We start from the raw sequence: 26,800 nt of genomic DNA on the forward strand, positions 1-26,800 counted from the left end.
TTCAGGGAACATTTTTAGCTAGTCCATAACAGGCCCACAAGGGGAGGACAAATTTTCAGCTCGGTTCTACAAAATGAATCTGGGCAAATGGAAGGGTTTACAGTGGCAGCGGTTAAAATTAAGTTCGGTTTAGAGTATATATGGATAAGGACAAAGATCAATGAAGACCAAAAATTTAAAATCTTTACCTAGGTGGAATGTGATTTGGCAAAAGTTGCCTGGAAACAGCTACTTGAAAGTAAATCAGTATCAGCTCATTGGTAGGCATTCATGGTGAAGGACTTCAAAATAAATGTTCCCAGAAGGAAAAAAAGTAGAACTCTGAAATCAAGACTTGTTGGATTTGAAAGAGGATTAGGCAAAAAAATGAAAATTTATGGAGGTTAAAACTCAATGCTGCAGAATGCATAGAGTATAGAACATGACATGCAGGGCTGCAATCAAAAAGGAAATTCAGAAAGCAAAGGCAGGGTATGAAAAAAATATTAGCAAGTAAAATGAAAGAAAACTCAATGATGTTTTACAAATACATAACGAGCAACAGGATAACTAGAGAATCACTGATCATGATTTTATTCAGATGGGACATGGGTGCCACTGGCTGGCCAGCCAGAATTTATTGCCCAACCCTAGTGTGTTAACCACATTGCTGTGGCTCTGGAGTCACATGTAGGCCAGACTGGTTAAGGGCAGCAAATTTCTTTCCCTAAAGAGTGTTAGTGAAACAGGTGGGTTTTTCTGACAATCAGCAATGGTTTCATGGTCATCGGTAGATTTGGAGTTCCAGATATATTTTATTGAATTCAAATTCCACCATTTGCTATAGTGGGATTCGAACCCAGGTCTCCAGAACATTAGCTGAGTTTCTGGATTAATCATCTGCCGATAATACCACTAGGCCATCACCTCCCTGACAAAGTAGAGACCAAAAGATATCTTGTGTGTTGAGGCACAAGACATGGACGTGGTTCCAAATGAAAACTTTGCATCTATTAAAACTGAAATGGAACAAAACAGACGCTGTTGTTAAGGAGGAAAAGGGTGAAAAATTGGATGCAATAAATAGTGAGAGGGGAAACATCAAGATGTTTTAATCCTTGAAAGTTGATCAATCACAAGCCACAGCTGAAGTGTTTCCCAGGTTAAGGGAAGCATGGGAAAAGACTGCACAAATTGACCATCATTTTCCAATCCTCTCTGGCTACAGGCATTGGTTCAGAGGATTGCTAACAATGTATTGTTGTCTAAAAAGAAGAAAATGTCTCAGTAATTACATGTCAGTCAACCAAGCCTGGGTGGTGGTCTAATTATTGGAAAATAGTCAGACATAGTTTAAATCATCATTTAGAAATAATTAATCAAGGACAATCAGCATGGTGTTAAGGGAAAATCATGTTTAATTAACTTGATTGGATTTAAGGAGGTAACAAGGAAGGTTGATGACTTGATTGATGTAGTTTACGTAGATGTTTACAAAAGTTTTGGCAAGGCCTCACACAGCAGACTTTTTAGGAAATTAAAAGCTCAGAATCCAAAGTGAAGTGACAAGTTGAACTAAAATTGGTTTGGAGTCAGGAAGCAAAGTGGACAAGAGTTTTTGTGATTGCAAGGTTATTTCCAGTGTGGTTTTACAGGACTCAGTATTGAATCTCATGGTGCTTGTGATTCACATCAATAACTTGGATTTAAATTCAAAGGACATGTTGAGAAATTTGCAGACTATATGAAACTGCCCACGTGGTTAATAGTGAGGAAGAAACAGCAGACTGCAGTAAGATATGGATGGGCCAGTCAGGTGGGCATGAAAATGACAAATGGAACATAAGAAATGAGAGATAATGTATTTTGGGAAGACAAACATTAAACTTTATAAACCACTAGTTAGACTGCATCTAGAGTACCATGCACAGTTCTGATCAGTGCATTACAGCAAGAATGTGATCATCCTAGAGAGGACACTGCCACGACAGAAAATTTTAGCTAAGATTGGATAGACTGAGATTGTTTCTATGGAACAAACGGCTGAAGGGGCAAGGGCTTAGATAATATAAATAGGAAGAACTTATTTTGCTGAAGCAGAGGTTGTCAGTCAGTGCATATATGTAACATAAGTAGAAGCATTAGATTGGAATGGAGAATTTTTCACCCAGAAAGTGGTGGGAACCTGGAAGACTTGGTCTGAACTGTTGGTAGAGAAAACCTTGAAAACATTAAAGAAAAACACTTGATATGCACTTGGGGTTCTGTAACCTACAAGGCTATGAACCAAGAGCTCAAATGGTGGGATAAGGTTGGGCAGCTGTTTCACAGCTGGTGCAGACACGATGAAGCAAATATCTGTTTCAGATTTTTCCAGCCACAGAACAATTTTATCACCTTCTATGGTGCTATTTGAGCTGGAATCCCAGAGGTTTGTAGATTACCATTTCAATGCCTATTCCACCAAGCCACATGAGGAACCCCTAATTGGAGATTTTTTCTAAGTCACTGAAAAACCAAACTTTTTTGTAGAATATTTTAAAACATTAACATTTTTAAGCTACAAACTGATTTACCATGAAAGTAGAAACATCATCTTTCACTGTGCCGAAGAATGGCATAAATATCAAATCACTGCTTAAGGGAATCATTGGCAGGAAAGAAATCAAAGCATAGAAGTGTCAATAACAATCAATTCATTAATGAACACAACACAAAGCAGGAAACTGTATTTGCGGCATATTCACCAAGACTGGAAAATTCCAACTATTACTTCAAGGTAAATTAAGTTATAATTGTGATCAGCTAAAAAAAACTCTCCAATTAAGTAACAGACCAGCACGATCACGCTCTAACTTATGGATTACTCCTGCAATTTTGGCAAAAGAAATGTCTTCTCCAAGCAGGTAGGGTTTTTTTGGATGTTAATTTTGTATAATTAAGATTAATGTTAATAGTTTTGTGTGAATTCCTTCAAATTTGTTATTTAGTTGTGTATAAATTTTATTCTCTCCCTCCACTCTTCCCCTTCCTCACCATTATCTTTTCCCTCTTAGTGTTCGCCTAGCTATAGCGCAACTGAAACTGAAACAAAATTGCCACTTTACAAAAGCAGAACAAAGTAGGGACACAATTGGCCAATGGTCAGAGTTATAATTAATGTTTCTTTCTTTCTTCCAGTGCTGTTTTTAAATTTAGTGATGGGGTGTAGACATCACAGGCTAAACAACCATTTCAGCCCATCCTAATTGCCCTTGAGAAAATGTCTTCCTGAACTACTACAGTCATAGTGCTGTTAAGAAGCAAATTCCAGGATTTTGATCCAGTGGCAATGAAGGAATGGTGATATATTTCCAAGTGAGGATGGTGCGTGGTTTGGAGGGAAACTTCCAGATGGTTGGTGTTCCCACACATCAGCAACTTGTATCTTTTTATATTATGAAGACCATGGGCTGAGAAGGGTTCATCAGTCTCAGGAGTCTTGGTGAGTTCCTGTCGTGGAAACTGTAGATGATATACTGCATCGGTGGCAGAGGAAGTGAATATTTGTGAATGGGGTGCCAATCAAGCAGACTTGTCCTGAATATTGTCCTGATTGTCAGAGCAACATTCATTCAGGCAAATGCCTTGCAGATGGTGCACAAAGGCTTTGAGGAGTCAGGAGGCAAGTTACACACTGCAGGATTTATAGTCTCTGACCTGCTCTTGTAGCCACAGTATTTACATGACAAATCCAGTTCATATTCTGGTCAATGGTAAACCACAGGATGTTTATAGTGAGCAATTCATTGAATGTTGACATTGAAATTGACAGTTTGATTCTGTCCTGTTGGAGATGGTCACTGGCTGGCACTTGAGTTGCAAATGTCATGTCACTTATCAGTCCAAGCCTGAATATTGTCGGGGTCTTGTTACATCTCAACATGGACTACTTCAGTACAAGGAGTTGCAAATTGTGCTGAACATTACACAATCAGCAGGGCATATCCCACTTCTGATGATGGAAAGAAGGTCATTGACAGGGTAGCACAGTGGTTAGGATTGCTGCCTTGCCGCTCCAGGGACTCAGGTCACTGTCTGTGCAAACTCCACCCATTCTCCCCACGTCTGCCTGAGATTTCTCCGGGTGCCTCTCTGTCCACAGATGTGTTAAATTGCTCCTTGGTATCAGGGGAACTAGCAGGATAAATACATGAAGTTAAGGGGGTTAGGATCTGTGGCATTGTTGCCAATGAAGGCCCGATGGGTTGAATGGCCTCCTTCTTACTGTAGGGATTCTTTCACAAAGCAGCTGAAGACAGTTGGGCCGAGGATACTATCAAGCAACTCATGTAAGTGATGTCCTGGAATGGAGATGATTGACCTCCAACAATCACAACCATCCTCCTGAGTGTTAGGTATGACGAACTAGCAGAGTGTTTTTGCCCTTCGATTCCCTATGTCTGCAGTTTTGCTCGGGTCCCTTAATCCCATATTCTGTCAAATGCTGCCTTGATGTCAAGGGCAGTCACTTTCACCTTACCTCTGGAGTTCAGCGCTTCTGTCCAGGAATCAACCAATACTGTAACTGAGTAGTCCTGGCGGAACTAAAACTGAGCCTCCTTGAGCAGTATCACTAAACAAATGCCGGTTGATAGCACTGTTGATGATCCCTTCCATCACTTTACTGATTATCGAGACTAAAAAAAAAAGGTGGTAATTGGCCAGTTTGGATTGTCCTGCTTTAATTTTTTGTTTGCATTGATGTGCTGTAATCCCCCACCACTGATGATGGACATGTTTATAGAAACTCCCCTTCCGGTGAGTTGTTTAATTGTCCACCACCATTCAGGACAGAATGCCTCAGGACTGCAGATCTTAGATCTGAACTGATAATGGGGAATCACTTACCTTTGCTATTGCATGCTGTTTACGCTGCTTGACATGCGAGTAGTTCTGAGTTGCAGCTTCACCAAGTTGACACTTCATTTTCAAGTATGTCTGGTGGTGCCCCTGGCATACCCAGCCACACACTTCATTGAATCAGGGTTGATCTCCTGGCTTGGTGGTATGGTAGAGTGGGGGATATGCCAGGCCGAGGGTATAAATTGTGGATAATTACAATTCTGCTGCTGCTGATGGCCCCACAGCATCTTATGGACATCCTGCCTTAAGTTGCCAGATCGGCTCAAGATCAATCCCATTTAGCACTGTGGTAGTACCACACAACGCAATGTGATAATAGGACTTTATTGACACAAGGTCTGTATGTTGATCACAGTGAATAGCAGATGCATCTGTACAAGCAAACGGGCATGGATGAGGTTAGTATTTTCTCCCCCCTCTGTTCCCTCACTACCTACCACATACCTGTCTAGCAGTTCTACTTGTTAAGACTCTGGTCAGCAGTTGTGCCACACAGCCTCTCGATGATGGACACCGACGTCCCTACCCAGAGTATTGTGTGCCTGGCATTTTTGGTACCTAAGTAAATGTCGTGAGATCTGCCCAATGTACAACTGAGTGACTTGTTAGGCCACTTCAGAGTCAACCATATTGCTGTGGGCCAGGAATCACATATAGGTCAGGCTGGTTAAGGATGGCAGATTTCTTCCCTGAAGGTCCAGATGGCTTTTTATGATAATCAATAATGGTCTTAATTACAGATTTTTACTGAATTCAAATTCTACCATCTACCATGATGAGATTCAAACCCAAGTCTCCATAAGATTATCCTAGGTCTTTGAATGAATAGTCTAAGAACATAAGAAATAGGAGCAGGAGTAGGCCATCTAGCCCCTCAAGCCTGCCCCGCCATTCAATAAGATCATAGCTGATCTGAAGTGGCTCAGTTCCACTTTCCCGCTTTCTCCCCATAACCCTTAATTCCCTTGCCTACCAAAAACCTATCTACCTGCGTCTTAAATATATTTAGCGAGGCAGCCTCCACCACTTCAACGGGCAGAGAATTCTACAGATTCACCACCCTTTGAGTGAAGAAGTTCCTCCTCAACTCTGTTCTAAACTGCACCCCGCCCCCCCCTTATCTTGAGGCTGTGCCCTCTAGTTCTGCTGTCCTTTGAGCGGGAAGAACTTCTCCACCTCTATCCTATCCATCCCCTTCATCATCTTATACGTCTTAATAAGATATCCCCTCATCCTTCTAAACTCCAACGAGTACAAGCCCAGTCTATTCAGCCTCTCTTCATAGCTCAACTCCGGTATCAGCCTAGTGAACCTCCTCTGCACTCCCTCCAAGGCCAAAATATCCTTGCGCAAGTGCGGCGACCAAAACTGCACACGGTATTCCAGCTGCGGCCTCACCAGTACCATGTACAGTTGCAGCAAGACCTCCCTACTTTTATATTCAATCCCCCTCGCTATGAAGGCCAGCAACCCATTTGCCTTCCTGACCACCTGCTGCACCTGTAGGCTGGGTTTTTGTGACTCGTGCACAAGGACCCCCAGGTCCCTCTGCACTGTAGCATGCTGCAGCTTTTCGCCCTTTAAGTAGTAGTCCTTCCTACTATTATTCCTGCCAAAGCGGATAACCTCACACTTGCCAACATTGTATTCCATCTGCCAGGTCCTCGCCCATTCGCTCAGCCTATCTAGATCCCTCTGCAGACTTTCTACACCCTCCGCACAATTTGCTTTTCCACTTATCTTTGCGTCATCAGCAAATTTCGATACCTTACACTCCGCTTCCTCCTCCAGATCATCTATACTAATGGTAAATAGCTGAGGCCCCAGCACTGATCCCTGGGGCACTCCACTCATCACCAACTGCCAATCCGAATAGCACCCATTGACACCTACTCTCTGCCTCCTATTAGACAGCCAATCCTCTATCCACGCTAACACCTTACCCCCAACTCCATGCCCCCTAATCTTCTCTAACAACCTTTTTTGCGGCACCTTATCAAACGCCTTCTGAAAATCAAGAGACACCACATCCACCGGTTCCCCTCCGTCCACCGCACTCAACACATCCTCATAGAATTCCAATAAATTCGTCAGACACAAGAACATAAGAAATAGGAGAAGGAGTAGGCCATCTAGCTCTTCGAGCCTGCCCCGCCATTCAATAAGATCATGGCTGATCTGTCGTGTCTCAGTTCCACTTTCCCGCCCTCTCCCCATAACCCTTAGTCCCCTCGCTTATCAAAAACCCATCAACCCGCGTCTTAAAAATATTTAGTGAGGCAGCCTCCACCACTTCAACGGGCAGAGAATTCCAGAGATTCACCACCCTTTGAGTGAAGAAGTTCCTCCTCAACTCTGTTCTAAACCACCCACCCTTTATCTTGAGGCTGTGCCCCCTAGTCCTACTGTCCTTTCTGAGCGGGAAGAGTCTCTCCACCTCTATCCTATCCATCCCATTCATCATCTTATATGTCTCAATGAGATCTCCCCTCATTTTTCTAAACTCTAACGAGTACAAGCCTAGTTTATTCAGCCTCTCCTCATAGCTCAACCCCCTCAACTCCGGTATCAGCCTAGTAAACCTCCTCTGCACTCCCTCCAAGGCCAAAATATCCTTGCGTAAGTGCAGCGACCAAAACTGCACACACTACTCCAGCTGCGGCCTCACCAATGCCCTGTACAGCTGCAGCAAGACCTCCCTACTTTTATATTCAATCCCCCTCACTATGAAGGCCAACGTCCCATTAGCCTTCCTGACCACCTGCAGGCTGGGTTTTTGTGACTCATGCACAAGGACCCCGAGGTCCCTCTGCACCGTTGCCTGCTGCAGTTTTTCGCCATGTAAGTAATAGTCCTTCCTACCATTATTCCTACCAAAGTGGACCACCTCGCACTTGCCAACATTAAATTCCATTTGCCAGTTCCTGGCCCATTCGCCCAGCCTATCTAGATCCTTCTGCAGACTCTCCACACCGTCCGCGCAATTTGCCGTTCCACCAATCTTGGTGTCATCAGCAAATTTCGACACCATACACTCGGTTCCCTCCTCCAGATCATCTATATAAATGGTAAATAGCTGAGGCCCCAGCACCGACCCCTGGGGCACTCCATTAGTCACCAACCGCCAATCCACTCTCTGCCTCCTATTTGACAGCCAATCCTCTATCCACGCTAACACCCTACCCCCAACTCCATGCCCCCTTACCTTCTGCAATAACCTCTTGAGAGATACCTTGTCAAACGCCTTCTGAAAATCAAGACAGACCACATCCACCGGCTCTCCTCTATCCACCGCCCTAGACACATCCTCATAGAACTCCAATAAACTTGTCAGACACGACTTCCCCTTAACGAATCCGCGCTGCGTCAGCTCTATCAAACAATTCTTCTCAAGATGCCTCACTATTTCTTCTTTGATGACGGATTCAAGCATTTTTCCTACAACAGACGTTAAACTAACCGGCCTATAATTCCCTGCCTTTTGCCTGCTACCCTTTTTAAACAGTGGCGTGACATTAGCCGTTTTCCAATCTTCCGGCACTTCCCCGGAATCCAGCGAGGTTTGGAAAATAATCACTAATGCATCCACTATCACCTCCGCCATTTCCTTCAGAACCCTGGGATGCATTCCATCCGGTCCTGGGGACTTGTCCACCATCAGTCCCACTAGTCTGTCGAGCACTACCTCTCTAGTGACAATGATCTCATTCAGGCCCTCAACTCCTACCATCTTTCCATCGTTAATACCCGGCAAACTATTCACGTCCTCCTCCGTGAAGACCGAAGCAAAAAACTTATTCAAGGCCTCAGCCATTTCCTCATCCCCCACCACTAAATCCCCCCTCTCATTCTCCAAGGGTCCAACATTCACCCTAGCCAGCCTCCTCCTCTTTATATATTTATAAAAACTCTTATTATTCTCTTTTATATTTAGCGCTAGTTTAGATTCATAGTCTATCCTTCCTTTCTTTATCAACTTCTTAGTCATTCTTTCTTGATTTTTAAACCTCTCCCAATCCTCTACTCGCCCACTACTTTTAGCCACTTTGAACGCATCAGCTTTTAATTTAATACTCTCCTTTATTATCCACGGCTGATTATCTCTTCTTCTACGATCCTTCTTTACCATCGGAATAAATTTCTGCTGAGCACCAAGAAACATCTCCTTAAAGATCCTCCACTGTTCCTCAGCAGTCCTACCGCCCAATCTGCGCCCCCAATCTACATTCGCCAGTTCCTCTCTTATCCTATCGTACTCCCCTCTGTTCAAACAAAGGACACAGGTCCGGGATCCTACATTCTCATCCTCCATCTGCATCAAAAATTCCACCATACAATGATCACTCTTCCCAAGTGGATCCCTCACAACAAGGTCCCAAATTCTACCTGCCTCATTACATAACACCAGATCTAAGATGGCTCGCTCCCTCGTCAGCTCCAGCACACACTGTTCAAGGAAACTATCCCAGCAGCATTCCAAGAACTCTTCCTCAAGCCCACCGCGTCCAACATGGGTCGACCAATCAATATGTAGATTGAAATCCCCCATCATTATCACCGTTCCATTCCTGCACGCATCATTTATTTGCGTATTTATAGCCCGCCCTACCTCCAGGTCATTATTTGGGGGCCTATAGACCACACCCACCAGCGTCTTCCTCCCCTTGCTGTTCCTTATCTCCACCCACAACGATTCCACGTTCTGCTCTTTGGTGCCTATATCTTTCCCTTACTACCACCCTGATACTATCCTTAATCAGCAGAGCTACCCCTTTTCCTCCCGTCTATCCTTCCTAAACACTTGATACCCCTGGACATTCAGCTCCCAGTCCCTGTCACCCTGCAACCACGTCTCTGTAATAGCCACCAGATCATATCCATTTGTGCTGATCTGCGCCACCAGCTCATTCACTTTGTTCCGAATGCTCCGTGCGTTCAGATAAAGTGTCTTCATCCCAGCCTTTATCTGTACCCTATTTGAAGGAATGCTACCAACCTTACTCATGCTCCCTACTCCCTTTATTATTGGTACATCCTTGACCTCTTCCCGTACCTGTACCCTCTCTTTTACTTCAGACACTGTAATTTCACCTACCCTTGCACCCGCTCCCCCCCAATTAGTCTAGTGACAACACCACTACACCACCATCTTCAATGCAGAGTTTATAAATTATATAGACTGAATTTCATTGCACCTTGAAGGTTTATGCAAAATATTGTACTGGTCCATCAAATTCACAAGGTTTTGAGCAATAAACTAATCTTGTAGAATATTTTAAAAGCAGCACTTGGAAGGAGCAGAGCACATGGCAAATTACACAAATTATTTAAATCAAAATCTTGTACTATACCATTGTAGGTGTCATCCATATAAATAAGTGTGTAAACCATAGCCAGAGAAAATTAGCCATTGCATCATCCAATAAAGATTTAAAAACTATATATTCTGGAAAATGAAGGCAAGGTCATGGTGGTTTAATAAAACAAACATATCTAATTTACATTTAAAGCAAAAACATGCAGAATCTTACTGTTAATTCAAAGACATCCATGAAGACAGAATGGCCTTTGGGAGTTTTCTCATTCAAGCCTGCAGGTGACCAGATCCAATAGATATAAGTTCCATCGGAGCAGAGATGAATTGTGGTCATGTTACTGCCTACTGGGAAGTGATTCGATGGCATGGACACAATCTGAGACACCTGAACAAATAGTAAAGAAAATGGTACATCAGTGCACCGAGATCAGGCAGGTGTATAATTGCACTATGGTGGATCTGGGATTTACGAGTTTGTCCAAATGGCAGCACTAAAAAACTGCCTAAGAACCTGCACATTCCCAGGTTCTCATGATGGTTCAGTGCATGCAAAGTGACTGATTTATACTACAGACCAAGTGATGGTAATGCCAGAAGTGCAAATGTGGATAATGGTTGCAATCAAGCTTAGACAGAATTTCTTCTATGGACAATTTACTGACTCGCCAGAGTTCACAATGGCCATTTGGGCGACATACAGGTCACACTCACCCATTTTGACCAAAAAGTGATAAAGTTCACCATTTTTATTATCAGATTCAAACTTGTCAGTGACACCATCTTAAGTAATCAGTACATTTCAGGCAAAAACAGTTGCGGTTACTCAGTATTAATGAGTTCACAATCAGCTTTTAGTTCAGAATTATTCAGAAGTTAGAACAATGGTTAACACTACAGCTGGGCAGTTACTGTGCACAGTGAAGTTAAAAGTTAGAATTTTCTTTCATGTGTCAACGGTCATTACATATTAGACAACAAACTTGGCAACAAAACACACCAATGGCTATACATTTCCGTGTCAGGTCAAAATCATGAATCAGCAAAAACAACATTGTTATTTAGCAATATTACATTATGCCAGTTATCACACAACAAACAAAATGCATTGGCACAAATAAAAGTTTGTAAGCTAATGACAAACGAACTATACCCCCAAAAAAAACTCAACAACTTCAGGAGGAATAGAATAGGAAGAAAATTGAGAAAAAAAATGGTAGTGCTATTTTTAAGTGATGAGTAATACAAGCTAAACAATTCAGATGGGAGACAAGGGCTTTGGAAAGAAACAGCATTGAGGACAGCTTGACACATTTTTGAAATAAGCTTGCTGCCCCCATCTAAGGGGCACACAAACAACTTGAGTTTTGTGAATAGCACTTATGTGCAGGTAAGAAAGTAGTAAATAAATGTAAGGTTCAATATTGTTCTACTTCACAAAATCAATACCATATGATTTACAGAAAATCTGTGTTTCCTATGCATATCCTATATTTTACATATGATATTCTTATGCATCTACGCAAAATAAAGTCCCATGAAACTGTTTCATGCAACCAGTACATTTTTAAAATTATATTCATGGGATGTGGGCTTTAAAGATCACAAGGAATAGGAACAGGAGTAGGCTGTTCGGGCCCCTCAAGTTGCTCTGCCATTCAATGGGATTGTGGCTGATTGCACATTCCTCATGTCACTTTCCTGTCCTTTCCCATAACCCTCAATTCCTTTACTGATAAAAAAATCTCTCTCAGCCTTAAATATACACAATGACTCTGCTCCCAAAGCTCTCTGTGGCAAAGAGTTCAAAAACTCTCAACCCTCAGAGAACAAATTCCTCTTCAGCGCGATCTTTTATTGGAGCCCCTTCATTCTGAGGCTATGCTTTCTGGTCCTAAACTCTGTCATAGACGGAAACATCCTCTCAGCATTTACCCTGTCAAGCCACTTAAGAATCCCACGTTTCAACAAGATCACCTCATTCTAAATTTCAATGAATAGAGTCACAACCTGCTTAACCTTTCCTCATAAGCCAATCTCCTTGGTGAACCTTTTCTGAACTGTCTCCAATGAAATAATATCTTTCTTTAAATAAGGGAATCAAAACTGCTCACAGTACTCCAGATGTGGTCACATCAGTACTTTGTACAGTTGAAAGATTTCCCTCTTATCCTCCAACTCCCTTGAAATAAGGACCAACATTCAATTAGCCTTCCTGATTACCTGTGTGTTAGCTTTCAGTGTTTTATGCACAAGTACCCCAAAGTCTGTGTTGCAGCTTTTTCCATTCAAATAATACTGTTCTTTGTTCTCCCTTCCAAAATGAACAACTTCATGTTTTCCCATATTATCCTCATTTGTCAACTTATTGTCCACTTACTTAACCTATCAAAATTTTTTTGTAAACTGTATGTATCCCTTTCACAATTTGCCTTTCCACCTATGTTTGTGTCACCTGCAAATGAGACCATAGTATATTTGCATCCCTCCTCCAAGTCATTTATATATATTGTAAACAGTTGTGGTCCCAGCATTGATCCTTATGGAGCACTACTGGTTACTGAACCACAGCAGCCAAATAAATAGTGTGGCTGCGAGAACAGATCAGAGACTAGGAATGCCATGACAAGTAATTTGCTTTCTTACTCTCCAAAGCCTGTCCACCATCTATAAGGCACCAGTCAGGAATGCAATGGAATACTCTCCACTTGGGTGGCTGAATGCCCCTTATCCCCACTTGCTGCTTCCAGCCCATTAGCCAATTCCCTGTCCATGCCAATATATTACCTCCAACACCACAGGCTCTTTTATTAGGACTTTGTGAGGTACCTTGTCAAATATCTTCAGGAAGTCCAAATACAACACATCTACTGGTTGTCTTCAATCCACTCTGGTTGAGACTTTCTTGAAAAACTAAGTCAGACAGAATTCAATTCATGAAGCCATGCTGACTCTGCTTGATTAGATTATGATTTTCCTATTGTGCTGCTATTAACACCTTCATTGATTCAACAATTTTCCAACAATAACTATTAGGCTCATTGGCCTATAGTTACCTGCTTTTTGCCTCCCTCGCTTTTTGAATAGGAGTGTCGCTTTGGCACCACCCAGTCCTCTGGTACTTCTCCAGAATCCAAGGATTTTTGGAAAATTACATCCAATGCATCCACTACCTCTGTAGCTCGTTCTTTTAGGATTCTAGGATACAACCCATTAGGGCCAGGGGACTTATCTGCCTTAAGCTCTATTAGTTTATCCAATACGACTTCTCTAGTACTGGTATTTAATTCCTCCCCATATTCTTTATTATTAATGGGATGTTCAAAGTACCTTCCAATGTTGGCCGAGCCAATATTTAGTGCCCTTCCCTAATTTCCTACGGGAAAGTGGTGGTGCGCTGCCTTCAGGAATTACTGCAGTCCATGTGGTATAGGGACACCTAATATTATTAGGGAGTGAATTCTGGGATTTTGAACTAGTGATAGTGAAGGAATGTCAATACATTTCCAAATCAGGATGGTCAGCGTCTTGGAGAGCAAGTTCCAAGTGACGGTGTTCCAATGTGTCTGCTGCCCTTGTCCTTCTTGATGGCAGTTGGGGTTGGAAGGTGCTGTAGAAGACTTGGTAAGTCCCTGCACTGCATCTCATAGATAGTACACATTAATGCCACTGTTCGTCGGTGGAGGGAGGAATGAATGCATGTAGATGGAGTGTCAATCAAGTAGGCTGCTTATCCTGGATGGTGTCACATTTCAAGTGGAAATGGAGATAGAAAAGTCAAGGAAGGGAAGAGTCCGAAATGGACCAAGTGCAGGAAAGAGGACTGGAAATTGGAAGCAATGTTGAAAAATTTTTGAAGTCCAGATGAGAGCATGAAGCAGCACCGAAACAATCATTGATGTAACAAAGAGGGGTACAGGAGTGGGTCTGACTAGGACTGGAGCAAGGAGTGTTCCACCTAACCCACAAAAAGACAGGCATAACTGGGGCCACGCAGGTACCCATAGCCACACCTTCTATTTATAGGAAGTGGGACGTTAAAAGGAGAAATTATTAAGTGACAGAACAAGCTCAACCAAGCAGAGTGCTAATGGACATGATTTGTTCGGGTCTGTGCTTAAGGAAAGAAACAGCAAACCACCAGACCATCCTGGTGGAGAATGGTGGTAGAAGAATTGGGCATCCACAGTTACTGGGGGGTGGTTAGGGCCAAGGAACTGGAAATTACTGATACAATGTAGGGCATCAGATGAATCATAAATGTGGGTAGAGATTGGACAAGGGAAGAGAGGATGAAGTCAAGATCGGAAGAAATTAGTTTCATGAAGCACAAACAGCCTGATACAATGGACCTACCAGGGCAACTACTTGTGGATTTTGGGAAAGAGGTAAGAGTGGGCTGTGCGGATTGGAGGACTATGAGGCTGGAGGGTATGGAGGGAAGATTACAAGAGTAATAAGGTCAGTGACCATCCTGGAAACAACAACTTGATGTTCACTGATAAGGTCATGGTCTGAGGGAGGTTGGAGAAAGTATCCAAGAATTGGTGCTCAGTCTCTGCAAATGAAAGATCAGTATGCCAAATAATAATGGCACCACCCTTGTCAGCAGCTTTTATCACAAGGTCAAGGCTGGGCCTAAGAGAATGGAATGCAGCAAATTTAGAGGGAGACAGATTTAAGTGAGTGAGAGGGGCAGAGAAATGGAGACAGTAGAGGTCATGCTAATGAAACAATCAAGATGCAGGTAGGAGGCCAGTGGGTGGGGTCCAGGTAGAGGGAGGAGACTCAAGATGGGTGAAAGGATCCACTGAAGGGGGAAAAGATTCCTGGCCAAACACTGGAGCATGAAAACAGGGCGATGGAAGAAGAGTTCAGCATTGTGCCAACCCCAAAATTAATTGGGTTGAGGAGCAAGGTGATGAAACTGAGTCCTTTGCAGAGTACAGAACATGCCACGTCAGAGACAGGCAGGTCAGGGTATAGTGAATACACAGCAAGGCTGGGTTGGGAGGAGGAATAGGGTCAGAAGGATGGCAAGTTGAGGAGAGTCCAGGATGGGCACTGGAATCAGCAAATTGCTGGAGCTTGCATTCCTTATGCCAGAGAGAGAGAGAAAAAGCTTCTCAAGGCATCAGATTAGATGAAAAAAATGAAACTGGGGACAAGGAAAGCTTTGAGGGGGCAATTTGGTGCTGCTGGAGTGTGAGGTCAAATGTGCACATATGGCAGTGAGTGTGGATCTCAATGTGGCAAGAACAGCAATCCAAGGAGCGTTGTATGTCCTGGATATACATGTAATCCTGAGCAGATTCAAAACGTGCAAGTAGTAAAACAGGATTCCTTCCCTTAAAGGACATGGTAAACTAGTTAAGTTTTTATGACAATCTGGCAGCATCAGTCATTTTTACTGATAGCAGCTATTTATTCCAGATTCAGAACTTTGGGCTACAAACTCTCAATTTCCTCACCTTCGCCCAGGACTTCCTATAAAATCCGTAATTGCCTCAAATGAAAAGCCCTATAATGAGTGACCCATTATTCAACAGCTTCAAGTAAATGCCTAAGCTTCTGTACAAGCACTTATGCCATGTGTGTTTTGTGACGAAGAGTCCATTTTCCGCAGGTATGACAATATCATTGTTTGTGGGAACTACTCTGAATATTAGTTGTACTTGCCCCACACTTATATGGCATGGGAGAGAACATTGTGGGAATTGCTGGTTCTGCGCTGTGGTGTGCATAATTAACGAGAGAAAATGCTTCAGCTCTTGCCTCTCTGACAGGGTAATTGAGTGAGTCTGGAAGGCAACTGCATAATATTTATGGGCTTGCTTCACATCTTTCAAGACCAATAGATACTGCAAGGTTGTGTTCTTTAATTACTGAGAATAATATTCTAAAACACATTGAGTTTCTTAGAATCAGTTATTCTTGCGGTGCACCATATAGGACACCTGATACAGGCGCAGATTTTCTGGCAGCATTGAAATGCCCTTAAGAAAAGATGTATTAAAAACCACGCATTTTGAATTATAAATTGGGTTATAGGGTTCACAAACGAAAATACATGTATGGCAATTGTTTGGCTGCAGTTTACAGTGGAGTTTTTGTTTTTTTCCATTCGGTAAGCTTCTCGTGCTTCTGTTTATAGAACTGGTTATTCAAAACCCAGCACAGAAATACTTATTTTTTGAAATAGAGTACAGAACATATAATGCCTGCATGCTAGACAGCTATTATGAAGGATCAGATATAGCAGCGATATCAACTGGGTTCTTCACATCAATTTTTACAAAGGATCATCGCATCCATAATAGACAGAACTTAGTCAGAAAAATATTATCGAGAAATGGATGAGATTAAATATCCAGCAGACTTCTGGAACAGAATAGACATATTAACAAATCTTTAAGGAATTATAGAATAAATTTGTGATTGTTATTTTCAGAATTTAATAAATACTGCAGCACTGCTAACTAGAAGACAGCTATTCAAAAATCTTGTATTGACAAATTGATAGCTTTAAAAACAAAATACCGTGTATGCTGCAAATTTGAAATAGAACAGAAAATGCTGGAAAACTCATGTCAAAATCTATAGAGAGAAACAGAGTTGACATTTCAAGTCCAATATGATTGTTCTTTGAAATGGTTTATAAATAGCTAATAGCATTAGACTGGAAAAATCCAATGGATTTCTATAAATGAATATCAAAAAAAAAGAAAGAATCAGCAGCAAGTTGTGTACAAACCTATTCGAATTCTTTAAAGTTAGTGGATAAAGATAAATTGAAATAGTTGGGTCATCAAAAGATATTTGGTAAAAGCTTTTCATACAAGGCTGTGAATGAAGTTGAAAGCTCAGAACAGATGATAAATTCTCTACACGGATTGAGAATTGATTTAGTAAAAGGCAGGGTGGATAGAAAAAGAAATTGCTCATTCTGGGGTCCTTACTATGTGATATTCAGAAAAAATAGAAACAGGATGTCTCTACTACTTAAAAAAATGGTCAGCTTAGAAAAGCTGAGAAAGCCATGAGAGAACGATCATCGTCAGAGAGACCTGGGTGGATTGTTTCAAGTTTGGATTGTTTAGTCATGGCAGACTGATTTAAGTAACAATACAAGTTTAGAAGTAATAACAATAAACATTTGATTTGATTTATTATTGCCACATGTATTGGTATGCAATGAAAGTATTATTTCTTGTGCGCTATACAGACAAGGCATACCATACATGGGGAATGAGAGTGGACAGAATGTACTGTTCAAGTCATAACTAGGCTGTAGAACAGAATGGAGGTAGATCCATTCAAAAATCTGATGGCAACAGGGAAGGAGCTGTTTTTTTGAGTCGGTTGGTACATGTCCTCAGACTTTTGTATCTTTTTCCCAACGGAAGAAGGTGGAAGAGAATATCTCTGTGGTGTGTGGGGTCCTTGACTATGCTGGCTGCTTTTCTGAGACATCGGAAAGTGTAAGCAGTGTCAATGGATGGGAGGCTGGTTTGAGTGATGGACTGGGCTGCATTCACGACTCTTTCTAGATTATTGCGGTCTTAGACAGAGCAGGAGCCTTACCAAGCTGTGATACAACTGGAACAATGCTTTCTATAATGCATCTATAGAAACTGGTGAGAGCTGTAGCTGATATGCCAAATTTCCTTAGTCTCCTGCGAAAGTAGAGGGGTTGATGAGCTTTCTTAACCATAGCGTCCGCATGGTGGGACCAAGACAGGTTGTTGATAATTTGGACACGTAGAAATATGAAGCTTGTGGCCATTTCTACTTTGTTTCCATTGATGTAGACATTGGCATGCCCTCCACTGTGCTTCCTGAAGTCGATGACTACCTCCTTCGTTTTGTTGACATTGAGGGAGAGGTTATTGTTGTCGCAGCAGTTCACCAGATTCTCTATCTCTTTCCTGTCTCATCATTGTTTGTGATCCCAGTGGTGTTGTCAGCAAACTTGAATATTGAGTTGGAGGTGAATGTGGACAGTCATTAGTGTATAGGGAGTATAGGAAGGGGCTGAGGACGTAGCCTCATGGAGCACCAGTGTTGAGGATGATCGTGGAGGAAGTTGTTGCTTATCCTTACTGACTGTGGTCTGTGGGTTAGGAAGTCTAAGATCCAGTTGCAGAGGGAGGACCCGAACCCCAGGCCAGGAAGTTTGGAGCTGAGTCTCGTAAGAATAGTGTTAAAGACGGAGCTGTCGTCTCCAAATAGGAGTCCGACATAGGTGTCTTGTTATCTAGGTGTTCCAGGATTGAGTGCAGGGCCAGAGAGAGGGCGCTTGCTGTGGACCTGTTGCAACATTAGACGAATATAGTGGATCCAGGCAGCCAGGGTCGCAGGAGTTGATTTGTGCCATGACTAATATTTGCAACATCAACAAATGTTTGAAAAGGACAAGAATTTAGACATATTAATTGGTCATACCCTGACAGCATCTGTTTGATGCAAATGCTGACAATAAGGCAAAAAGGATGCAAAGTTCCACATGAAATGCATTGGATTACAAGTCAATTCAAGTCATATTGTGTGCTGCATGCAATTTTAGTCAACGTACCTCAAAATATTGCAAAAGAAAAAGTTTGAAGGCAACGCCAGTCCTTAGAGAACTAAGTCATAGAACAACTTAAAAACTCATTTTTCATTAGAAAGAAGGATTGAAAGGAACAACGATGTAGGTTTTTAAAATAATGAAACTCTAGATTCTATTGGAAGTGAGGAAACTGCTTGGACAATGAGAAGGGACTAGAGGACATGTACATATTCACAGACCTTAAAGCAAGGTCACAGATTAGGCAGAAATAAATTCTGTTTTCCACAGGATAGAGGGCATTTGAAGTAGATTCCTACAGATGCTGTGCGAGTTGGGCATTACTTGACACCTTTCAATGGGAGCTGGATCAATAACTATTTAGAAAAAACATTGAAGGTTATGAGAAGATATAAGCAACATACTTTTCTTTAAAAAAAAGGGAAGTAAAGAAAGAATCTTTCATTGCGGAACTGACACCTGGTGTGGGACGTAAGTCCTTATCATACATGGATTCTGGACAAAGCAGGTTTCATGAGCTGAAAGACATACAAACATAAATATTAGGCGCAGGAGTAGGCCATCTGATCCCTCAAGGTTGCGCCACCATTTTGCTAAGATCATGATTATGGGCTTCACTTTCCTGGCTACGCCCTATACCCTTTGAATCTCTTGTCATTCAAGAATCTATCCAAGTCTTAAAACATATTCAATGACCTTGACTCCAACGCATGTTGGGGAACAGAATTCAACAGGTTAATAACCTTCTCATCTGTCTTAAGTGGGAGACCCCTTATTTTTAAACCGTTCCTTTACGTTCCATTCCCCTTGCAATGGCAACATCCAATTTGCCTTTCTAATCGTATGCTGTACTTGTATTCTATCTTTTCACGGTGTGTGTGCCAGGACACCCAGGTCCCTTTGTATCGCAAAACTCTACAATCGCTCTCCATTTAAATAAAATGGTCCATCTGACAAATCTCTACATTATGTTCCATCCGTCAAATTTTTGCCCATTCACTTAACCTACCTCTATTAAAGTCCACTTCACAAGTTATTAACTTTTTGTGTCATCAGTGAGTCCAGCAAGCATACATTCAATTCCTTCATCCAAGTTATTGATACATTTGCAAACAGTTGAGGTCCCAGCACCGATCTCCGTGGCCCTCCACTGGTTATATCTTGCCAACTCAAAAGTTACCACTTTATTCCTATTCATGATTTCCAGTTATCTCATATTCATGCCAAATGTTACCCACTACACCACGAGCTTCTATTTTGTGTCAATTCGATGTTGCAACTTGTCAAATGTCTTTTGGAAATTAAGTTCACCAAATCTACAGATTCCCCTTTAACCACATTAATTGTTACTTCCTCCAAGTCTAAGAAATAAGACAAATGTGACTTCCCTTTCACAAAGCCATGTTAGCCCCACCTGACAATTATGATTTTCTAAATACTCTGTTCTTACCTCCTTAATAACGGATTCTAACTATTTCCCTGCTGCAGAGTTTAGACTAACTGGCTTTCCAACTCCCTTCTTGCATGAACAGAGGAGTTACATCAACTATTTTCCAATTTGATGGGACTGTGCCAGGATCTAGGAAATTTTGGGAAATTAAAGCCAAAGCATACACCTATCATCTCAGCGACCACTTCTTTTAGGCCTGTAGAATGAAATTTCCTCCCACGGTTCAAAAGACATGCTGGTTAGGTGCACTGGCCACGCTAAATTGTCCTTCAGTGTACCTGAACACGTGCCAGAGTGTGGCGACTAGGGAACTTTCACAGTAACTTCATTACAGTGTTAATGTAAGCCCACCTGTGACATTAGTAAACTTTTAGACGTTTTGAAACTTAACTATGTTATGATCACTCAACTGGGGAACCATTTACTCTGAAGTCATTAATTAATCCTGTCTTATTGTAAATTGTCGAGTTTAAAATAGTCTGCTCTTTGATTTGCCCAGTAACTTACTGTTCTAAGAAACTGTCTCAAAAACATACAATGAACTTACTTCCAAGTTATCTTTTCCAATTTGATTTAAGTCTATACGTAGGTTAAAATCACCCATGATGATCGCTGTACCTTTCTCACAGGCCCCCATTATATCTGTTCTATACCCCATCTTAGAATACTTACTGTTAGGGGCTCTATACACTACTCCCATAAGTGACTTCTTATTTTTGCTATTTCTTATTTCTATAAAATCAAGGTAATTTGTTATTGTATTAACGTAATTCTTAATTAACAGTACTTCCCACCACCTTTTCCTAGTTCCTGAACTTTTCTAAATGTCAAATATCCGGCAACGTTCATGTCCCAGCCTTCGTCACCTAACAGCCACATCCCTGCAATAGTCATCAGATCAAACAACTTTTTTTCTATTTGAGCTGACAAGTTATCTGTTTTGTTATGAATGTTACATGCACTCAAATACAGAACATTTAGTCCTGTCTTTTAACTTATTTTTGCAACCTTTGGCCTTACCTGGTGTTGCACTATTAAGTTTGCATACCCTTTCTGCCACCGTCTGATTATTACCTCGTTGCTGCCCTGCCTTTTCCTCTCCTTTTACATGATCACATCTTCCCTGATTTGATTCCTCACCACCTGCCCCCACCCCCTCCCCAAACTGCCACAGCCCAGTTCAGATGAGGAACATTCCCAACAATATACTTCCAATTCTCCCACACCAATTTTTAAACCACACTTGCAACCCTCTAATCTTATTTACCCTATGCCAATTTGCTCGTGGCTCAGGTAGTAACCCGAAGAGTTTAAACAATTGTTACTGCATTAGTGTCTTAGTCGACTTTCAAGGTAACAGAGAATTTTACTCAGTAAGCTTTAGAGCTGCTCCCCAAGAGTGCTGTTCAAAACCAAATGCTGTGGATTTCTCCATATATATATATATATATATATATATATACACACACCCAACAGCTTAAATTAGTACCAAACATGTTAGAAAAATAGCATGAAAAACAGCATAATCAGGGAATAATTTGTACAAATGGAGCTAATCAAAACGTGATCAACGCAACTTGGATTCTTTGTAATCTGCCAGTAATATTCTATATTTTCGTGTTGGGATGTTCGTAACTCTAGGAAGGTCATATAAAACATCCTTCCCTTTTTGCTCTGCGAATATTATGAGTTAACCACATGCATAGTCAACTCTGTAAAACCAACTGCTAATCCAACATCTGGCAGTTTGAACAATCAATACCATCTTAAATCTGAACTGTCCAAAGTACAGACAAGACTACAAGTTCTATCCAATATGCAAACTTCAGTTATTCAGCCCACTAAGTCCCGAGTTCCTGATTCATTTTCCAATGATGTGGCATGACTACAATACTTCCACAGTTCATCTGTAAACTTAATTAGCGTGTGAAGTTGCAAAAGGTTGCTACTATATTAATCAAAGGGTGATTTTGATCCAGAAATGTCTTTTTTCACTGATGAGAAAAAATAACTTTAAATCACCAGTCATGCCCAATTTATTTTCTTTATACAAACTAAGCAGCGGACAAATGTAATTCATGAACACAAGAAAGAATACTTATTACACAATCTGCACTTCAATGATATCTGATATTCATTCACTTAAGCAAATATTATTTCCATTTTATGAATTCATATGGCAATAACACCACAAAAATAGTTCAATTTTCTACCATTGCAAACTGATGTTTTGATATTCTAGAGAGTAGGAGAATGGCTAAATTTGGTTGAGGGCAGTAATACAGGGCTCTACTTTTAGGAAAAGGCAAGATAGCCTTCAAAAATTACCAAATGCAACAGTATTAACAATATTCAACAGCAGAGGTTTAGAAATATGAGATTACCTGTAGGGTATACTGGTCAATCACTTGAAAGAGGTAATGAGGTTTGCTATCAAAGGAGGCAGGACGGTGAAGGAGAGTGCTACTGCCAAAAGCAATCCAGCCAGCTTCAAGTTCATCAGTGCGACAATAGACAAACCCCCTGGGACGAAAAGAAAAGGGTCTACTAATTAGGAATGACACTACCAGATGAGCTCAAACAAAAATTAATTCTTGCTCCATCACATACCACTCATGTTGCTACAGGACATAATACACCAGAACAGACAACAGATAACAGCAATTTTTAATGCGTTTTTTTTATTGATGTGTTTTCTTGTGCAATAATTCATCTTTTACAATCATGGATTTAATACAGCAAAAGTGCTTACAGCAATTTTTAGCCACTTAATTTTAAAAGCCTCGTTGCTGATGGCATTATCTTTTATTCCCCACATCTTCAAACATAGCTTGAAGGAAATTGTATGGAGAGTCTTTTTAATCAGTCAATGTTCATCAGTTTGCCCCACTGCACAAGTAAAATTTCTGAAGCCCTGAGCAAGGTTGGTAACGAGAAAAGGCTTTTTTTCCTTGTCAATGGGTATGGGAAGCAAGTCCATAACAAAATTATTTATATATACATAGTGGATGGAGCAAGCATCAAGGGCGTTATTGTTTGGTTAAAAACGTTATGTTCCTTTCGGGTAATAAGTATCGCTCCAAAATGCCTATCACCAAACAATTGGCAAATGGAATTCAATGTTGGCAAGTGCAAGGTGGTCCACTTTGGTAGGAAGGATTATTACTTACGTGGAGAAAAACTGCAGCAGGCGACGGTGCAGAGGGACCTCGGGGTCCTTGTGCACGAGTCGCAAAAACCCAGCCTGCAGGTGCAGCAGGTGGTCAGGAAGGCTAATGGGATGCTGGCCTTCATAGCGAGGGGGATTGAATATAAAAGTAGGGAGGTCTTGCTGCAGCTGTATAGGGCATTGGTGAGGCCGCAGCTGGAGTAGTGTGCAGTTTTGGGTGCCGTACTTACGCAAGGATATTTTGGCCTTGGAGGGAGTGCAGAGGAGGTTTACTAGGCTGATACCGGAGTTGAGGGGGTTGAGCTATGAGGAGAGGCTGAATAAACTAGGCTTGTACTCGTTAGAGTTTAGAAGAATGAGGGAAGATCTCATTGAGACGTATAAGATGATGAATGGGATGGATAAGATAGAGGTGGAGAGACCCTTCCCGCTCAGAAAGGACAGTAAGACTAGGGGGCGCAGCCTCAAGATAAAGGGGGGGTGGTTTAGAACGGAGTTGAGGAAGAACTTCTTCACTCAAAGGGTGGTGAATCTCTGGAATTCTCTGCCAATTGAAGTGGTGGAGGCTACCTCGCTAAATATTTTTAAGATGTGGGTTGATAGGTTTTTGATAGGCTAGGGGATTAAGGGTTATGGGGAGAGGGCGGGAATGTGGAACTGAGCCACGACAGATCAGCCATGATCTTATTGAATGGTGGGGCAGGCTCGAAGGGCCAGATGGCCTACTCCTGCTCCTTTTTCTTATGTTCTTAATTTACAAAGCTGGTCTCTTTTTTTGTTAAAATGATCAGCAGATGGTAAGATGCATGCTGGTCCTACCAGAGTGAAATGAATGATAGGGGGAAATGAAAAAGGGAAAAAGCATTTTAAATTGCTGCATGAACCACGTATAAAAGTCAAGTGCATTTTTAAAGAAAAAAGACATTGGCTGAAACCCTAGCACTTTGCCTGGCCCAGGAATCTCCACTGGCCTTGGATGGGATTTTATGATCTTGCCTCAGCAAGGCTGAATGTTGGATCCTTGGAGGATGAGGGGGGGATTTAGCGGTGGGCAATGAGGAAATGGCTGAGGCTTTAAATGTTTTTTGCCTCAGTCTTCACAGAGGAGGACACAAATAGTTTGCCGGATATTAAAGATAGAAGAATGGTAGGAGATGAGGGCCTTAATGCGATTACTGTCACTAGAGAGGTAGTGCTTAATAGACTAACGGGACTGAAGGTAGACAAGTCCCTGGGACCAGATGGAATGCATCCCAGGATTCTGAAAGAAATGACAGGGGTGATAGTGGATGCCTTAGTAATTATTTGTCAAAATTCGTTGGACTCCGGGGAAGTGCCGGAAGATTGGAAAACGGCTAATGTTATGCCGCTGTTTAAAAAAGGTAGCAAACAAAAGGCAGGGAATTACAGGCTGGCTAGTTTAATGTCCATAGTTGGAAAAATGCTGGAATCCATCAAAAAAGAAATAGCGAGGCACCTAGAAAAGAATGGTTTGATCGGGCAGACGCAGCACAGATTCAATAAGGGGAAGTTGTGTTTGACAAATTTATTGGATTTCTATGAGGATGTGACTAGTAGACAGAGTGGCAGTCAGGGGGGAACCAGTGGATGTGGTGTTTTTAGATTTCCAAAAGGCGTTTGATAAGGTGCCTCACAAAAGGTTGCTGCAAAAGGTTAGGGTGCACGGAGTTGGGTGTTAGTGTGGATAGAGGATTGGCTGTCGAATAGGGAGCAAAAAGTTGGAATCAATGGGTGCTATTCTGGTTGGCAGTTGGTGACTAGTGGAGTGCCGCAAGGATCGGTGCTGGGGCCTCAACTGTTTACCATTTACATAGATGATACGGAGGAGGGGACTGAGTGTAAGGTAACAAAATTTGCTGATGACACAAAGATGAGTGGAAAAGCAAATTGCGTGGAGGGTGTGGAAAGTCTGCAGAGAGATCTCGACAGGCTGAGCGAGTGGGCGAGGACCTGGCAGATGGAGTATAATGTTAGCAAGTGTGAGGTTATCCACTTCCGTAGAAATAATAGTAGGAGGGATTATTACTTAAAAGGCAAAAAGCTGCAGCGTGCTACGGTGCAGAGGGACCTGGGGGTCCTTGTGCACGAATCGCAAAAACCCAGTCTGCAGGTGCAGCAGGTGATCAAGAAGGCAAATGGAATGTTGGCCTTTATACCGAGGGGGATAGAATATAAAAGCAGGGAGGTCTTGCTGCAACTGTACACGGCACTGGTGAGGCTGCAGCTGGAGTACTGTGTGCAGTTTTGGTCGCCGCACTTATGGAAGGATATATTGGCCTTGGAGGGAGTGCAGAAAAGGTTCACTAGGCTGATACGGGAGATGAGGGGGTTAGCCTACGAAGAGAGACTGGACAGATTGGGTCTGTACTCGTTGGAGTTTAGGAGGCTGAGGGGGGATCTTACAGAGACATATAAGATAATGAAGGGGATAGATAGGGTAGAGGTAGAGAGATTCTTCCTGCTTAGAAAGGATAGCAGGACTAGAGGGCACAGCCTCAAAATAAGTGGGGGGGCAGTTTAGATCAAAGTTGAGGAGGAACCTCTTCACTCAAAGGGAGGTGAATCTCTGGAATTCTCTGCCCGTTGGTGGAGGCTACCTTGCTAAATATATTTACGTCACGGGTACATAGGTTTCTGATAGACAAGGGAATTAAGGGTTATGGGGAGAAAGCGGGAAAGTGGAACTGATCCACTTCAGATCAGCCTTGATCTTATTGAATGGCAGGGCAGGCTTGAAGGGCTAGATGGCCTACTCCTGCTCCTATTTCTTATGTTCTTATGTAAAATCCCACCCACTGTGTTCAGAAGACGTTTGAAATATTGGACTTTTGCAATTGGAGCAGAAATGTTCTACTTCATTAGTGATCTTTACTCAGCACAGGTTCACATGAAAAAACTTTCATGGGTCTAAATTTGTAAGGATCTGGAGGGAGGGCCCAAATTCATTCAACATTCTGTATTAAATTAGTTGATTTTAGTTAGGTCAATAGTATAAGCACTACTTTCTTTGCTCCTGACTAGGAAATCATATCGTGCCTAGTGATACTACAACTTAACAACCCATACTGGAAATATAGATAAAGGCCATATATAACAATGATGCCCCTTGCAATCAATACCATATCTGACTTTGAGTCTCCACATGGATGAAGTAACACAGGGCAACATGTTTACATAACTGTACTTAAGAGTCCTGTTCACTCATGAACTGTGTTTCTGACCATATAATCATCTCCACTGCAAAGACAATCTACTTTCATCTTCATAACATCGTTTGCCTCTTCACCTGCTGCTGAAACCCTCAGCAACATTTTTGCCATTTCAGATTACTCTTGAAGCCCAATTCTCATCCTATACCCTCAATCTTCACAACATCAAACTATTCACCGTATT

At 41.9% G+C, this 26,800-nt stretch overlaps 1 protein-coding gene across 5 annotated transcripts in view; it reads right to left on the bottom strand.

Moving 5' to 3' along the window:
• hectd4 (HECT domain E3 ubiquitin protein ligase 4) overlaps positions 1-26,800 on the bottom strand; it is a 268,508-nt gene that overhangs the window by 162,726 nt on the left and 78,982 nt on the right. For all 5 annotated transcript variants that reach the window (XM_080208163.1, XM_080208164.1, XM_080208165.1 and 2 more), the window contains exons 6-7: positions 22,602-22,740; positions 10,416-10,586 (exon numbers count right to left, since the gene is read on the bottom strand). In XM_080208163.1, coding sequence (XP_080064289.1) covers positions 10,416-10,586; positions 22,602-22,740 — 310 coding nt within the window. The remainder of the gene's footprint in view (positions 1-10,415; positions 10,587-22,601; positions 22,741-26,800) is intronic.

The sequence above is a fragment of the Carcharhinus amblyrhynchos genome, chromosome 20, assembly GCF_965287045.1.
Source record: "Carcharhinus amblyrhynchos chromosome 20, sCarAmb.v2.hapA, whole genome shotgun sequence".
NCBI classification, from domain to species: domain Eukaryota; kingdom Metazoa; phylum Chordata; class Chondrichthyes; order Carcharhiniformes; family Carcharhinidae; genus Carcharhinus; species Carcharhinus amblyrhynchos.